This window comes from Hyaloscypha bicolor, assembly GCF_002865645.1.
Source record: "Hyaloscypha bicolor E unplaced genomic scaffold K444scaffold_10, whole genome shotgun sequence".
In the NCBI taxonomy this organism is placed as follows: domain Eukaryota; kingdom Fungi; phylum Ascomycota; class Leotiomycetes; order Helotiales; family Hyaloscyphaceae; genus Hyaloscypha; species Hyaloscypha bicolor.
In genome coordinates, this window is record NW_020194512.1 from 500,157 (window position 1) to 518,444 (window position 18,288).

General features: G+C 42.4%; 3 protein-coding genes across 3 annotated transcripts; 1 reads left to right on the forward strand and 2 right to left on the reverse strand.

Moving 5' to 3' along the window:
* Window positions 1-22: 22 nt before the first annotated feature.
* On the reverse strand, window positions 23-4,140 carry K444DRAFT_658118 (uncharacterized protein). Its single transcript, XM_024886223.1, has 3 exons — window positions 3,022-4,140; window positions 2,890-2,968; window positions 23-2,838 (listed from the first exon to the last, which is right to left on the reverse strand). Exons 1-3 carry the CDS (start codon window positions 4,122-4,124, stop codon window positions 94-96), a joined length of 3,927 nt encoding a protein of 1,308 aa, XP_024743826.1. The 5' UTR covers window positions 4,125-4,140; the 3' UTR covers window positions 23-93.
* Window positions 4,141-7,071: 2,931 nt separating this feature from the next.
* On the forward strand, window positions 7,072-9,039 carry K444DRAFT_515576 (putative MFS alpha-glucoside transporter; the record flags this gene model as incomplete). The annotated part of the gene is made up of 6 exons (XM_024873607.1): window positions 7,072-7,287; window positions 7,359-7,658; window positions 7,718-8,143; window positions 8,205-8,667; window positions 8,723-8,893; window positions 8,957-9,039. 6 exons carry the CDS (start codon window positions 7,072-7,074, stop codon window positions 9,037-9,039), a joined length of 1,659 nt encoding a protein of 552 aa, XP_024743827.1.
* Window positions 9,040-9,205: 166 nt separating this feature from the next.
* K444DRAFT_605899 (uncharacterized protein) lies at window positions 9,206-11,275 on the reverse strand. Its single transcript, XM_024878895.1, has one exon. The coding sequence runs from the start codon at window positions 11,194-11,196 to the stop codon at window positions 9,349-9,351; it is 1,848 nt and encodes a 615-aa protein (XP_024743828.1). The 5' UTR covers window positions 11,197-11,275; the 3' UTR covers window positions 9,206-9,348.
* Window positions 11,276-18,288: the final 7,013 nt, after the last annotated feature.

Below are 18,288 nucleotides of genomic sequence, written 5' to 3' on the forward strand. Positions count from 1 at the left end.
AGGACAGGGGACTTGGAAGCGAAGGAAGTGTTTAGATCACTATCTACTATCAAAAGCCAATATCGAACATTCGAAACCCTTCCCAAAACGGTATTACGACTGAGCTTTAATCATATGGTACTCTGCAGTGATCAGATCCGAAATGTCGATGAATCGATCATCGTCAGCTAATTGCGCGGCCAGGTCGTCACAAGTGACGGGAGTGTTGATGCCTGGCCAGTGGGCCTCCACATCCGCACTATGGCCATCGCGGCATAATTCATCTACGACATCTCGAAGCATCATGCGGCAGGCAAGATGGAGTTTAGTAACGCCTTGAAAAAGCCCATCTGAACGTGTATGATGCCAATGAAGAAGCTCAGAAGCCACATCCATCGAGTGTTTCCCGAGACTCTCGATTGCAGAATGTGTGCCTAGGACGCGTGCCCACTCACAAGTTCTCCCTGCTGAACAAGCAATCTGCAAGGGCAATACAGCATTATGCCCTTCTTTAGCGAGTCCAATACTAGCATCAGCCCCTGCTTCAAGCAGGAGCGCGATTCTCTCAGGATGCAGGTAGTATGCTGCACTGTGTAGCAACGTCATGCCGGAACTGTTTCTTTCATTGATATATGTGACCCAGTTTGGCAAGCCGAGTTGCATCTTGAAGAGCTCCTTCCAGTACTGGTCTGGTTTTTCTGTATTGGTATAATTGTCAGGGTCTGAGGCGTCGCTGTTTCCGTCCTCTGTCTCCGCAAGTTGGGATTGACTAGATATCGCTGTAGGTTCAGCGTTATCTTGATCTAGAATGTGTTGGGCTTCCTCTTCGCCCAAGATATATTTCATTTCTCCAACATTGACAAGGAGATCGAGGCTAGCTGGCCGCTGCGCGGGGTCTAGACCTTCCAACCTCAACAATGAATCCAGTTGTTCATTTCCCAGAATGAGTTTCAACTCCCATTTTTTGCGTTGAGAAATGTCTCGCAGATTGTCCCACAGGATGTTCAATTCATCTTTTTCTAGCTTTATTGTCGAAGTCCCGGGGCTGTTTTCCACCGTGTTATCCCGCTTGAACATCTCCGCAATAACATCCCGCATTGAATACCCGGAGATAAAGCATCCAAGAGTGAAATGTAATGCATCGCTGATATTTGACAGATCTTCATTTCTGAGAACGCCTCTGAGCAGGTCTTCGTTGGGTTGAAATCGCATCAGTCCATGCACAAGCAGATTCGTTCCGCTAAAATCGTCCACCACATCATCCTTAGCTCCATAATCAAGTAAGAGAGAATGAAGCTCTTTCGAAAATTTTGAGCTTGCACTCATGAGTAAAGGAGTTTGGCCAAGTAAATCGGATGACCGTTGATTGACGTCTACCCCTTTCTGAAGGAGTGTGCGAGTGCCGATTAAGGAATCGGAGCTAATCGCAAGGTGTAAATATGAGAAATAATCTACGGAGGCTGACCCTATACCCTCTAGTTCCTCAATTGTGTACATACTTATAATTGCTTCGAGAGGCATACGCCATACTTGCGTGTCCTCGGAATTCCCTAGAGCTTGCTCCAGGGCCGACTCGCCCTTTTCGTTTCTTCGTTTGACGTCTCCAGGAGACAGGCTAGCCACACGTGAAACAATTAAAGAAAAGTCATCCTCGAAGGAGGCAAGATTGACGATATCAGTAAGCGCGAGATGGCGGGCGCTCCCACTAGCCATGAGATGATTGTCCCGGCATACTTGTACGGTTCTTTCTAAGGCAACCAGATGGTCTGGACCATGGGCCAGCCAATGACCAAAGGGCCTTTTGACTGTTGAGAGGTACTGGTCTTCTACGGACAGTTCGGACAATTGCTGAGGGGATTTGATAGGGATGTTTTCGGCTCCGCGGGAGTATTGCAGGATGACTTCAGCAATTTCCCAGAAAAAGGATCGTATTGCGAGCTTCAAACAGCTGTCGTCCTGAGCAAATGGTAGCAATAAGACAACCAAAGATTTGTGTCGGATCCGAACAGCCCAATCCAGTGGTGTCCCCGCTAAGCGTATGTCGTGGTACTCCCACTCAACAGGTTGAATGACCGTCGCCCTGGGATTATCTCCAATGCCTAGAATGAGCAATACCGCATTGCTTACATCATCTCCAGCAAAGAAAATGCACAGGTGAAGTAACGTAATCCCACCTGCATAAGCGGCTTTGTTGGGCGCAGAATGGTTGAGCAAAAGCTGTAAGGTAGACAGATGCCCACCAATACAAGCATAGTGTGCGGCGGTAAGTCCGCGAGAGGAGAGCTCATCGCCCTTGACGTGACAGAGTAGGTTGGAAATGGCTTCATCTTCTCCAAGTAGTGCAGCAGCGTGAAGAGGTGGAAGATCATCTTGTTCCCAGCTGTTGAATACCCTAATACTCGAGATGTAGGCGAACGAGTCCCACGCATGCAGCTGGTCCCAATTCAAGATTGTTGATTTGATTTGCTGGATTGAAATTCGGATTTGTAGATGGACGCGATTATACAAGTAAGCATCCGAGGTAATATGAGATAGGTTTGCTTCGAACCCCATGATAGACGAGTTTTCGGTAGGGAGAATATTATCGATTGTGCATAGCCGAGGATACCATGCCGCGGCTTTGATAGAACCTAACTCGGAAGATGTGTGAACCCACTGTACGGCCTGTTTTCTATCGTGTTGAACCCCAAAACTCATTGCGTGGCATTCAGCCACACACATAGCAGCATGTGCTCGACTTGGCATGGTAAACGTCTCCGATGCAGACATGGAAATGAGGTCATTAACGATACGCTTCTGGAGTTCAAAAGGGAATGTAAGAAGCCCAAGTCCCCCATTAACGAAGGTACTGTCACGAAGCTATTATCAGTTAACAAATGTCGTTTTGTTAAGAATCTGGAAGAATGCTACTTCAAGGAGGGTGTTCCGAGTGCTCCAAGCGCAGACCTGTTCAGCTTCTATCGCATAATTATCTTGCTGTTCATCATTTCTGGCCAGGAGTAAGTATATTTGAGCCGTTCATTTTCGGGAGGTGGGTCTTACAACACGGAATCATTCTGTGCTTCAAAATGCCCTCGAATCTCTCCCATGGAGAATCTTTTCAGAGGATCATCTTGTAGCGACTTCTTGAAAACACAAAGCAAACTTAACTTTTGCTCGGCGTCAAAGAGGCTGCTCTGAATATATTCACAAGCCTTTGACAGTAATCCATTGTGAGGTAGCTTCTCAAGGTAAGCTTCCATCTGGTCCATCATGTTGCTCTCGTCCAGGTCCATGCACCATGATTTGTCGAAGTAGCTTTCCCCTCGCTTCAAAACCTCCCAGGTCAAGAGTCCGAATGAGAAGATATCTGTCCGAATCGCATCGTCGATGGTAAACTGATCTCGAGCCTGCACCATGCCGTTCCGTATTTCGGGTGCATTTAGCAAGGGCGTTCCAAAGCCGCATTCGACGGGCATAGACCGGTCGTCGAACTGACCTAGGGCAGACTCCCCAAAATCTGATAGCTTTACCGTCCATGCGTCCTCAGTCTTAAAAACTAAAGCGTTTTGCGTCTTCACGTCTCCGTGGCAAATACTGCATTGATGCAACGCTCCAAGCCCGTCTGCAACTTGAGCAGCCAAATCCAATAAAGTCGTGAGCGGCAGATCGTTTTTTGTATCCTTCAGAAAGGTCTTGAGACTACCTTCACTAGAGTATTCCAGGACGAGAGCTAGGAAAGGAATCTCGTACCCAGCGATGTCAGAAAGGCAGTACCCAAGGATATCGACGATATTCAGATGGGTTTTCAAAGGTTCGTGACAAAGTATCCGTAATTCTAAACAGATGTGCCGAAGATGGGATTCAAAATCTGCTTTAATGTCCCTCGCTGATACTCGCAATCGTTTGACGGCGACCAGCTGGTTCTCCCATGTCCGCCCTAGCTCGACGACAGCAAATCCACCCTTTCCAACCATGCGTTCGTCCATGCTGCGGACATCATCCATGCTCAACATCCCTATTTGATGCAGATCATACTCGTGTACGTCAGTGGTAGCTACGGCGGTGAGGAAATCGAGCGCGGGGGAAGGGGACAGCTTAGTTGCTGAGCCCTCGGAGCTCGCTGTGATGACTGGCCACGTAGAATATCGTGATGTCGACGCCATGTTGAGTTAACTTTGCTCATGCAGCATGCTGAGGCTAAAATTATCGAATATCGAAGGTTGCTCTCGCGGCTGCCTGATATATTCTGTTACACAAAAGCTGAGTTATACACGCAACCAATCATTTGAGGCTGCGCTCCCGTACACCAATTGTGACGGCAGGAACAAAGCAATGGAACGATGCTCAAAGATCTATGATTCCAATGTCCTACAGAATCTAAAGCTAAGGAGAGAAGGAGTGAGGTGTGGCAGTGGATAAGTAGGTATGGCCAAAACCACTGAAACGCCGAGCTTTGGAAGCGAGCTTGGTTTGAACCATAGCTTGGAACCTTAGCTGAAACCAACCATGTGACACCAGCCGTCACACCAATTATAGAATGAGTTCTATTGTAAAAGAAAAAAAAGAAAAAGATTTTTTTTTCTTTCATATCATTAGGAAGTTTGTAAGTTATTTTAATCATTATTGGATTAAAAATATAATATTTTCAATCACATTTTTGATACTAGTTCATCGTGGAGGAGGCCTGACGCACTCTCCGTTGGGAAATCAATTATTGTCTAACCAAGGCCTCATCTAATCTCGAGTCAAGATTAACCTTGCTGAATGGCAGATTAATTTGCAATCCATAGCAAAGTAAAAACGCTATTCACAATCACAACGTACCTGAGAAGAACCAGCAAGAGAGCTCCAATCTAACTATACTGAAGATTGGTGGGTGGGTCCACGATACCGATAATGGAATGCAAGGACTCGTGATTATCACGTGATGATAATATGAATGAGTTCCATGCCATCTGAGTTTAGTGGTCAAGTAAACCCAGAACCAGCAAACAAACGTATTTGTATTCTCATAAATTGCCTGAAAAGGCTGTCAAGGTTGTCGACGTTCGCTGGGAAATGATATGAATCTACCTCACGCGTTCATCCAAACAGAATAAAAATGGGTCAACAGGGATGGCACGGTGCTTGAAAAAGGGCGTGTGGAGGGCGAATGGAGGGCAAACTTGGGGCATATCTTTGCAGACATGCAACAAATGTTTCAGGAGAGCTCCATTCACGTGAGCTGACTCCAAATTGGGCATAGCGCTATTCTACGGCCATGTCCCAAAAGAGACGACCGCCGGGTTGAGCTGCCACTTCATCATCATAGTCTGCTTATCTTTATCTCTTCACCACGTTCATCTTCTCAGCAACATCTAAAGGGAGCTGCTCCATGCATTCACGATGTCTACCTCTGTCATGATTTCATTTGTGCAATGGCGGTGAACATTTTTATCGTCCTACTCTCCTGTGTTTTCTCAGCCTCGCCCGTGTGGGGTCGGGCAAAGCTTCAAGGCTCGGATTGCAGTGTTGCTCGAATCTCAGTGGCGTGGTTCAGCAATACCTGGGCATGGCAGATGTTACAGTCGTTGGTAAGCTCCCAACCAATTCAAAGTTCTGATCCATTGGAGGCGCTGACTGAAGCATGACAGACCTGAATGACCCAAGTACCCTTGATCTATACAGCTAGATTATGCTCTTCAAGAGCAATCCTTTTGAGGATGAGCTTATCTTTGACAACCCAGACAAGTTACGGTAACGAATTCTCCAATCCTTAGCCCACCGACTGGGTTTAGAGTGCGAGTACGCCGTGGTAACCCGAACTTTGGAGATCATCCGACAGGTTCCTGAGGACTTGACAACCCAATCTCTACGTACCCGCTACACTTCGTGATCTCATACATCTTGAGCTGCCTCGCCAGTTGGAGTGACCATTTGTCTAGCCTACAGATACGGGACCTCTCGAGCTGTGCTTGGTGCGTCCGGATGAAAAATGCGCGTTCGCATGCTCCCCTTGAGGCAATCTCGACAAACATGTTCGCCAAAACCATCCTAGCAAATCAGACACCCATAAAATGAGCCATAGCACTGTAAGTCGGCCCACCTCAGTCAATAGTCAGCAAAGTGATCACGGACGGAGTGGGTTCTGGAATTTGCTCGGTAGACGATCAGGCGAACAAGCCGCTGTGAGCTCTGGATACGAAGAGATTGCATTTGATTCTCGATCAGATCGATCTGGCAGTCAAAGATCAGTTCATTCCAATGCTGGGAAGCCTCTTTACAATCGCGGAGGCAGATGATAAAATGATGTTGGAGTAGAAGAGAGCGTTATTGAGACTTCTACGATAGCTCAGTGATGATCCGAGTTCTAGTAACAGCAGGCGGTGGCATGGCCATCAACTCAACCCCTCCGCAAAATTTTTTGGGAAGTCAACATTCTGAAAGATCTACTTTAGTCGGAAGATGGAATGGCGCCTCCCTGTCGTTGTGAATAAAGTATCGATCAAGAAAGCGGGAGACAAGGATGGAGAATGACTCTAGCCAGCTTTGGCTCGGTGATTATTTGTAAAGAATCGAAGCTTGGGTAAATTCACGCGGGCAGACCCCAACCCTGCTCCCGGCACCGGTACCAGCTGTGAGGTCGCGGCGTGGTTGGAAGGGGGAGCGATGGTCATTCAAATCCCCGGGAATGAATATTTTGCTCGAGAACCATTCCACCGGTGGCACTCACGAGTGCTTATTGAAGCGCTTATAGCATTCCTTTCTGTTCCCCAGATCGGCCTTGAGACTGTGGGACCCCACCGCAAACCCCGCATTTCCCACGGCCCACTGGAGGCTTACTCCGCGCTCGCTACACCCCCACCGGGGCCTGCGTGGTGCGCCCCCTCACCACATCCCGGTGGGCGGCCAATCGGCCAATTGTCAACATCAGGTTCCTAGAGCTCCTCGACCCTGCAGGCCGCATATATAACATGGGTAGCTTCTCTTACTTAAATTTTTCCATCCGCACGTTCCTCATTCTGAATTCAATTGATCGCCAGGTTGCAGATCTCAGAGTGCGCTCGTTATAATCACTTCCCCCCAGACTCCTACACTTGTCACCTCAGTATCAACAACATCTGATTCAACATGGAGGACGAAAAGGTCGTCCCCACGGTGCAGGAGCTTGCGGGCTTTGACCTGAACGACCCTACAATCATCGAGCTCATCCACCAAGCGCAGGAAAGCGATGCAGCTGACCGGGCTCTCACAATTATGCAGGCTCTGAAGAAATACAAGAAAGCCGTCTTCTGGGCTATGTTTTTGTCTACCAGTTTGATCATGGAGGGTTATGATCTAGTCATTGTACGTACCATTATTCCCTTCCTCTCGAGTTGAAGTAGTCCGGAACATCTGTACTAATATTCCCAATACAGATCAATTCCTTCTACGGTCAGACGCAGTTCCAAAATCGGTTTGGAGTGTACAATGCAGACCAAGGCCATAATATCATCCCTGCACCATGGCAATCTGGCTTGTCCAATTCCGCTCTTGTCGGCCAGCTGGCGGGACTTCTCATCAATGCGTACACTCAAGACCGATTTGGTTGCCGACCAACAATGATGGCGTTCATGGCCTGGTTGGCGATCGTGATTTTCATCCCATTCTTTGCGCCGTCTCTAAACGTCTTGGCCTTTGGTGAAGCAATGTGTGGTATTCCCTGGGGTGTTTTCCAGGTACAGCTCGAAGCCCGATGAAAGCAATGTATCCCAGCTAACGAAAACCTTGCGCGCAGACCCTCTCCACGACATATGCTTGCGAGGTCGTTCCTACTATCCTCAGATCATACGTTACAGCATATGTGTGCATGTGCTGGGGTGCGGGTATCCTGCTCTCCTCCGGCGTCGTCCGCGCCGTGGTGAGCGTTCATGGTGATCTCGGGTGGAGACTTCCTTTTGCACTTCAATGGGTCTGGCCAGTTCCTCTCTTTATTGGCGCTTACCTTGCCCCTGAATCTCCATGGAATGCTGTCAGACGCAACAAGATCGACCAGGCGAGAAACAGTCTCATGCGCCTTCGTCAAGGCACCCCGGACAAGGTCCGCGAGGTAGAAGCTACATTGGCATATATCAGGCACACAACCGCAATCGAAAAGGCCGAGACCGCTGGTGCCAGTTTCTGGGAGTGCTTCCGGGGCACCAATCTGCGCCGAACAGAAATTGTTAGTATTCTTCTACAAATTACCGACGTGAACATCGAACTAACTTCGCTCTTCATTTTAGAATTGCGTTGTCTGGGCTGCACAAATCCTTTGCGGTAACGCCATTCTCGGATACTCGGTCGTCTTTCTCGAACGCGCTGGCTTCTCTGAAGTCCAAGCATTCGACATCAACATCTCTCTCTCCGCATGCTATATCATTGGCGGCTTGATTTGCTGGGCCCTATTCCCTCACTTTGGCCGCTCAACTATCTATATGGTTGGCCTGCTTCTCATGTTATTCATCCTCGTAGCAATCGGTGGTCTCGGTTTCACTGAGGGAAAGAGCGTTCAGCTCGCGGTTGGGATTCTCCTGGTCATCTCCACGCTTATTAATATGATCACCATCGGACCTGTCTGCTATCCAATCGTTGCGGAGACGCCATCCGGAAGATTGAGATACAAGACGATTGTCATCGGCAGATTCGTTTACAATCTCACCGGAATCTTCAGCAATTCCGTTACCCCTCGCATGATTTCTCCGACGGGTAAGTCTCAACTTTTCAAATTCTTTTGTATGGTTACCCTGTTGACTCCTCCTAGCCTGGAACTGGGGTGCCAAAACTGGTCTCTTCTACGCTGGCACCAACCTGCTTTGCCTCATCTGGTGCTGGTTCCGACTTCCTGAGACCAAAGACCGCACATTTGGCGAGATCGACTTGCTCTTCGACAACCACGTCTCGGCTAGGAAGTTCAAACATACTAGAGTTGATCGTAAGTTACTCTCGGACCTGCTTCCTAAATGTAAGAATGATGTGAGTACTGACATTGGATTAGAATTTGCTCATCAGAACGAATATTCGGCGAAGACTGAGGAGGGTGTCGAACATTTGGAAGCATCTACTCCTTCTAAAGAGTAACGTGTGTCTCATAAAGGTTTACTTGTTAATTGGGTCACATTCTTGTAGGGAAGCATGAAAGAGAGATTTGGTTAGAGAATATTTTATTACGAGCCTGCTAAGAGGCTGATAAACCAACACAATTGATTACTTGCTTTCCAAAAGAAAAGCCACGATTCTGATGCAATTTACTAAGTGCGTTCGCTCTAAAGCCGGAGCTGAGGGTATTAGTCGGAGTCAGACTGTTAGAGTCTAAGTAATAAGAGTCCAAGTCGGATTTTGAGTCAAGAGTCGCGTTAGTCTTATTGTACGAAATAGTCATCCCCTCCATCATGACCACAACAATTTCCTCAGCTCTTCAAGCTTGTCAACCAATGCGTCTTGGTCAGGGTCAGGACGTGGTGTATGTGGTCTCCCACCTCCCAACAGAGCACCGCCTGCCCCCATTGCTGAAAAGCCGGTACTTGCAGGTGACATGCCGGTGTATCGTGCTGCAAGTTCCGCTATGCCGGGTGTTCTTACGTATGAAATATCCCTCCTGGCTTGCCAATCGTCGAGCAAGCTAAATCTCACAACCAGGCTTGTACCCGGTGGAGGTATTGGATACCCTATCCTCAAGTGACAAGCGGCCTCCGTGGTCTGCAGTCTCTGACCTAAGCTGGCGAGTCCGAGTAGGGGTAGAGTCTCCTCACTCGAACTGGTATCTGAATTAATTGCGCCTGGGCTAGACTGATAATGCCCTCTACGGTCTCTACTTCCACCTCCTGTACCAGGAGAGCTGTGCGAGGTAATAGGATCGCGGGAATGCGCAGCTTCTGGGTTTTTCTCTATCCACGCCTTCAACACATACGCCCTGTCACAATACTCAGTACCTGGCGGCGGAAATATGTACCCTCTTTCGGCATGATACGTCTCCAACCTATCTATGGTCTTCCGTTCCTCATTGGTGAGATAATTCGTAGGAGGCGGAGGACCGTTGACAAATTTGTACTTTTCGTCGGCCATGCTTTTTACGAGGGTTGGATTGATTCCACGATCAATATTTTCCTGCTCCTCTCTCTGTCTCTCTCGCTCGACGTCTTTGCGCCATTGCTCGTCCATGTCCGGGTCCGCCTTCTCAGGCTTTGCGGCAATAGAGGGACTTCGGCCACGGATGGTGGATCGGGAATGGTGGCGATAGCTGCTCTGAACAGATCGGGATCGGGATCGGGATCGACCGCGGCTGGAAGATGGGGGAGGATGGTGATTGTTGTTTCGACGAGAAGACGGAGGTATCCACACTGAAATGGACGGGGATCGACTACGACTAGAAGATGGACGATGAGAGCGGTGGCTGCTCTGAGGAGAAGGCGAGCGGACCCGCACTGGAGAGGGCGGAGATCGTGGTCTTCGATTCCGTGCGGAGGGAGAGCTTCGCGTTTGGGGTGGCAAAGCGTTGGTGCGTTTTGAAGATGTAGAAGAGGTTGCTTTGCTTTTCGGATAGAAGGAGCGATGTTTTTTCTCTGATCGAGACTCACTTCCCTCCGCCATAGAAGCTGACGATGCATATGGAGCAGTTGGTCGTGTGTTTGGTGGCGGAGCAGTCGTGCAATTTGATGAGGATGAGGAACGGATTTCTTTCTTATCTCGGTGGGAAGAGCTGCGTTTGGTCTTTGGTCTAGGCTCAACTCTTACCGTCATAGAAGTTGGGGATGATAGAGCTGGCGATTTTGATCTCGGCCGCTGAGGGGATTTGTCTCTTCCCATACGGCTAGATGGAGGCGGATTCGTTGTCGGAGCAGATGATGGAACACCTGCTCTCGGCAGCTGAGGCGACTTGTTTCTCTCCATCTGACTTGACGGAGAGGGGCTCGTTGTTGCAGAAGGCGATGGATGCGTTTCCCAGGGTTTCTGACTTGAAGGCTTTGGTCGCGCTGGAAGTGATGCTAGAGAAGGTTCCAAAGATGGTGGGGGCGGAGGTTTCGCCGTGCGAGTGTATCCGCGCTTTGCGAAGTCTTTCTCAACTTGCTCCCGGGCAATTGTCGGGCCCATTCCATTTTCGATGAGATCTCGTAAGAGTTGACCTCGACTGCTCTCTGTTCGCAGGTGGTTCCACTCTTGCGGCGTGTGCGAAACCACCTGGATATCTGGCTCTGGGTCTGATTCTTGCTTGGGTTGGGGTTTTCGTGGATCAGCCATCTTGATTACAAGGCTTGTGATAAGTGGGATTTGTGAAAGGTGGATCGAAGGATGTGAGGATGGGCCTTGTTGAGGAGGTCCTTTAAACTGTTCACCGAGTGCCTTGTTTTCTCGAAAAACAATGCTTTATTTACGATTAAATTTCTTTCTTCTCTATATTGTCCTACGTTCAGGCCACCCTAAGCGGTTGGCTCACGGGGCTCCGTAAAAAAAAACGGGTCACATAAGGAATACCAGAATCGCCCTCTTCTAGGGAATCGCATATCGGAACGCGATTCCGTCCAAATCCTTAGGGCTCAGCTGGGGATTAGAGAGGAGAAGCTCAAGTACCTTTCTCTCTATTTTAGTAGTTCTGGAATACAAGGGGCTTTTCTTGCGATTTTTTAAAGCTCGGGGGAAAATCTTAAGCTAGGGGCCCTATAAAAAGTACTAAAAAAAAATCCTGACCTTATATTACTCTCCTCTCCTTCTTCTCTCTATTACTATAGACCCTTTCCGCTTTTATACTTCCTATAAGCAGAACCGGCCTGCTTCTGACTTTATTATAGAGCGGGCTAAGCCATATAAGACTTGCTCTTACTATTGAGTTTGTATCCTCCCCCTTTTCTGGCTTAATTAACTAGTTAATAGGCCCGAAATACTACTAATTATATCTAGTAGTACTCTGCCTTATAAGAACTCGATCCGAATATCCTTCTTACCTTCCGGTAATAATAATGGTCGGTTACGGATATTTCTGCGGACGAGCCAGCCCTATAGTACCAGTAATAGATCCATTAACCGTCCGTTACGGCCCCTGTTTATATTATAGAGGACTCTCTAGCTAACCTACCTCCTATATGGCCTCTTACCTTCCTCTCCCGCTTCTGGCCAGCTCCCGTATATATAACTAGTCTGCTTACGGGTTATTATATAGCTTGCAGAACCCTTTATTTTAGCTATATAGATAATTGCTTTAAGGCCTATTATAAGAAGAGTAATATAATACTTCCTCTAATTCATAAGCCTTTTCTATACCTTTTTTATCTCTTTATAGGCAATAACCTATTCTACCGGGCTTTCTAGACAAATATCCGGATATATAATTATACTTTTACCTTTATATTAATTAGCTATAAGAAGAATATCCGGATTAACTTCTCCTATAGGATCTAGTACTTTTAGATCTATAATAAGCTTTTCTACTTCCAAAACCTGCTATAGCCTACTATATATACCAAATCCTCCTTTATATAGCTCTTCTTCTATAACCCGCTCTTTGTAACTAATATCCGGGCTACTAACTTTCCTCCCTTAGATTATATAGTTCTTTTATAGCTTACGGATATACTTACGGACTATAACCCGTTTATTACGGTCTATAAGACAGCCTGTAAGTGTCTTACGAGCCAGTAAACCGATTTCCGGGTCTTACTTAATCTATAGATATACTTGATTCTCGAGTCGGATATAGATTATTATTATAAGAACCTCCCTATAAGTAATAAGGTTACTATTCTAATTCCGGACGAGTATACGAATACGAGCCGCCGTAATCTGGTACTAATAGTCCGTAAGGCAGGCCGCAAGTATCTATAGCTATATATAATTAATATTATATATATAGTATATATACTGCTTTACTATATCTTGCTCTTCCTATATAGTAATCCGGACTAGTACTATAAGTTATAGTTATAGGACTATACTAGGATCCGCTAGTAAATATAGTTCAAATAATAGGCCTTTTACTAGTATTACCTCTATATCTGTCTAGCCTTTTCCCTGCTCTTTTATACTAGCTATTTTTTCTAGTAGTATATTATTAATATATATATTACCTATAAGATGACCTTGCTTGACTAGCTCTATTTATACTAGTAGAATATCTATACGGATATTTATACGGGACTTATAAATACTCTAATCTATAAGAATATCCGTACGGGTAATATTAGTTATTATTTTATTCTCCCGTTAAGCTTTACGGGCAGTAATTACTTTATATAGTAGCTCTTTTAAGACTTAATAGCTATTATATAGTACTTTAGTAAGCCAAGCTTCTTTATTACATTTATAACTAACCTATACTAGCCTGAGATTACAGATTACCTCTTAAACGGGTAGCAAGTAATTAATTATCCGGATCTCCTTTACCGGGTCTTTATCCTAAAAGTAAGAGAGCTTCTTACGGACCTCAAGAACTACCTTTTTGGACGGTATACGGGCCATATATATATAATTAAGTACCAGAAGTATAGCCTCCCGTATATATACCTGCTCTTATTTCTTAGAAGAGATACTGTCTTCTTAATCCCTAATTTAGTTAATAAGATTATTTATACCGAGCTTCCAGACCTATTATAGGATCCTATAGGCAAACTTATGGCTATAATTACTAGCCAGATATCTTACGGGCTATATAGCCTTAATAATAATCCGAAAGCCCTATATATGGCCTATAGTATACCTATAGCCCTACTTATATACCAGAAGAGGTTTCCCAAAATATTTATAGCTATAATAATTATCTATAAGGATAAATATCCCGAGTACTAGTACCGGGATAATAGCTATATATTTACGGTCTATAAACCCGGCTTTCTAGGCCAGGAAGTTATCCATAATAACTACTAGATTATTCCGTATAACTCGTATCTTTTCTAGAAATTCCGCTTATATATTAATATTGAGGTTTATATATCCGTATAAGTAATCAAGTATATCTATAAGTATATTTATAAGGAAATAGACCATATAACCATTACTATCTCGGGAACGAATAATAAGATTATCTAGTACTTTCAGGCTTAGTATATAGGCCCTATAGAGGCTTTCTAGTACCTGTTTAAATACCTAATATACCAGGAGTTCCTCCCGGTTTAATATCTCGTAATCTACCTCCCAGAATAGTATATAGTCTACTTTATGACTAACCTCTTACCCGAATAGATTACAGACCAGGCTATAAATACCCGCTTAACCTTAATAGCCTTCTTTGAGTATAATATAATATATAAGGACGGCTGCTAGTACCTTTACTATAAGTTCCTATAGTACTTTATATAGATTACTAAGACCCGGATATAGAAGCCCTATAAGTAAGGATATAGTATTAGCCGTATTTATTATTATAGCCCAGTTTCGGGCAAGCGGTTCTACTTATAGCTCTTACTAATAGTTATATATAGTCTATAGTCTTTTAACGAGCTCTATTTAGTTAAGGGCATCTGTTATCCTATATACTATACTACCTGTATTACCTATAGCTTAGTAGAAAATGATTAGAAGTAGTTCTAGTATTTTAATAAGGCTATTTTATTAATAACCGGCTATAGTTTACAGATACTTTTTCTTATAGGTATCCGCTAGTAGCTAATTATAAATATATAAATAATCTGGGACTGGTATAAGAAGTATTTCTATAATAACTTGGCCTATAAGCTTGCCTATAATCCGTTAATTAACTTCCTGTTACCCTTAATTAATTCTTACTATAATTATGGCCTCTTCTTACTTAGTCTCGGCCTTATGGATCTCTAGCAGATACTAATGGATATTACTCTGCCTGAGAATACCTTTAACTAGACCGTAAGCTACTATATAGCTAATCTGCAGGTTAATTATACCTATAAGATATTACTAGTAACTATAATATAAGCCTAGCTAAATATAGACTAGTATTCTTACTTCCAGATAATTATAGTAATAATTATAGACGATTTATAGACGGCTCACTTCTACTTATAAGGCCCGGGCGGGACTAGTAAGACATTTCTTTATAAAACCCTCTACTATTATTACTATAGCCAGGGTAAGGTAATCCTATATATAGTATTAACGGGTATTATGGTTCTCCTTCTCCCGGACAGATATATGTCTTATTTCTAGTTCCGGATCTTGCTTGAATTCAATAAGTTATCTATAAGTATAATTACTAAAACGAGCTAGCTCAGGGCTCTTTTATAATCTATAGACCTAATTATCTGGGATAAGGTACCCATATAGTACAAGTACTACTTTGAGGTAGTATACCGGCTAATAGTCGATTTATAATCGGTTACGGATAATATTCTCTTTAGAGAGGTACCTGTAATCCTTAGGAGGGATTTTGCCCAGATCTTACTAGTAATTCTATATGATTTGCAGGCTAATATGGTACGGGCCTGCCTATAGCAGATATGGATCTGGCTATAGCTCTATTAGCTATTATTATAGATTAATATACGGGTCTATAATAACCCGTCCGAATAGGATTTTATAGACTGGATTAGTTATCTACTATATAATTCGTTTTTAAATAGGCAGATTATATTCCTGCCTTTTATTCTATATACCTAGTTAGTTATAGACCTAATTAATTATATCTATTTATAAGAGTAATTCTTACGGGCCCTATATAACTACCGGGCCTTTAGTAGACGGGTAATTCTATTAACCCTGAATAATATGGTCCGTAAGCTTAACTAAATAATCCTGGATATATTTCCTGGCCAGGAATAGATATATTTTATAATAGATTTGGCTAATATAAACGAGGCAGATCCTGAGATTATAGAATTATTACTAGAGGTCTTATAAAATATCTATTTACCGGATCTACCTCTTTCTAAGCTATAATTTAAGATTAGTATACCCGTAATACTCTTATGAAATCTCTATCTATAGGAAGGGCTTTATAACAGGTTATAGATATTGATTTATAGCTTTAGGAGGTTCTCGATTCGTATATAGCTACTAGATAGCGACTTTAATAGCTAATTACAGATAATTCTATAGATTAAGCTCTAGTTAACGGATTAGTAACTATCTTTTATACTCTCCTATAAGTAGTTTCTATTTGCTTTATCCTTTATAATAACTATTAATAAGTTATAGGGCTAGTTATTTAAGGTAATAGGAATGGATTTATAATTACCGGTCTTTTCTTATGGCTAGTTCTATATAGTAGCTTTACGGGTAATCTTATAAGTAGGGCTTTATATTCTTTTACTTCCTAATATAAATCATATAAATAATATAGTATACCCAGAAATATTATAAGGTCTTACTTAGCTTTTGATTTACTTATGGGTAACTTTATATACTTACGGGCTATTCTCCTTCTTATACTATCTATAAAGGCCTTTACTAAGTTATATACCTCCTTTAATTCCAATCCTATTCGGGACAAGTTTAGGGTAAAATTATTAATTAGCCCTAGAGCTTATATAAGGCCGCCAATTAATAATTTTAGTAAAGCGGCCCTAAATTCGTCTTTTCTATATTATCCTATATTTAGGCTACCCTAAGTAATTGGCTTATAGAGCTCTATAGAAAAAACGGGTTATATAAGGAATACTAGAATTGCCCTCTTCTAGGGAATTATATATTAGAATATAATTTTATTCAAATCCTTAGTACTTAGCTAGGGATTAGAGAAAAGCAGCTTAAATACCTTTCTCTCTATTTTAGTAGTTCTGGAATATAAGGGGCTTTTCTTGTAATTTTTTAAAGCTCGGGGAAAAATCTTAAGCTAGAGGCCCTATAAAAAGTACTAAAAAAAAATCCTGACCTTATATTATTCTCTTTTCCTTCTTTTCTCTATTACTATAAACCCTTCCCGCTTTTATACTTTTTATAAGCAGAACCGGTCTGCTTCTGACTTTATTATAGAATAGACTAAACTATATAAAACTTGCTCTTATTATCGAATTTATATTCTCTTCCTTTTCTGGCTTAATTAACTAGTTAATAGGCCCGAAATACTACTAATTATATCTAGTAGTATTCTATCTTATAAGAACTTAATCCGAATATTCTTTCTACCTCCCGGTAATAATAATGGTCGGTTACAGATATCTCTATAGATAAGCCAGTCCTATAGTACTAGTAATAGATCTATTAACTATCTATTACGGCCCCTATTTATATTATAGAGGACCCTCTAGCTAACTTACTTCCTATATGGCCTCCTATTTTTCTTTCCCGCTTCCGGCCAGCTCCTATATATATAACCGGTCTATTTACGGATTATTATATAGCTTATAGAGCCCTCTATTTTGGCTATATAGATAATTACTTTAAGGCCTATTATAAAAAGGGTAATATAATACTTCTTTTAATCTATAAGCCTCTTTTATATCTCTTTTACCTCTTTATAGGTAATAATTCGTTCTACTAGGCCTTCCGGGCAAATATCCGGATATATAATTATACTTTTGCCTTTATATTAGTTAAGTATAAGAAGAATATATGAATTAACTTCTCTTATAAGATCTAGTACTTTTAGATCTATAGTAAGCTCTTTTACTTCCAAGGCCTACTATAGCCTGCTTTATATACCGAATTCTTCTTTATATAGTTCTTCTTTTATAATCCGCTCTTTATAACTAATATATAGGCTACTAATTTCCCTTATTTAGATTATATAGTTCTTTTATAGCTTATAGATATACTTATAGATTATAATCCGTTTATTATAATCTATAAAATAGCCTATAAGTATCTTATAAGCTAGTAAACCAATTTCCGGATCTTACTTAATCTATAAATATACTTAATTCTTAAATTAGATACTAATTATTATTATAAGAATCTCCTAATAAATAATAAGGTTATAGCCCTTATTCCGGATAAATATATGGATATAAGCTATTATAATCTGGTATTTATAGTCTATAAGGCAGGCCGCAAGTATCTGTAAATATATATAGTTAATATTATATATATAGTATATATATTATTCTATTATATTTTACTTTTCCCGTATAGTAATCCGGGCTAGTACTATAGTTTATAGTTATAGGACTATAATAGGACCTATTAGTAAATATAACTCGAGTAGTAGGTCTTTTACTAATACTATTTCTATATTTGTCTAGCCTTTTTTCTGCTCTTTTATACTAGCCGCCTCTTTTAATAGTATATTATTAATATATATATTACCTATAAGATTACCTTATTTAACTGGCTTTACTTATACTAATAGAATATCTATACGGATATCTATATAGGACTTGCGGATACTCTAATCCGTAAGGATATTTATATAAGTAATATTAGCTATTATTTTATTTTTCTATTAAGCTTTATAAGTAGTAATTACTTTATATAATAGCTCTTTTAAGACTT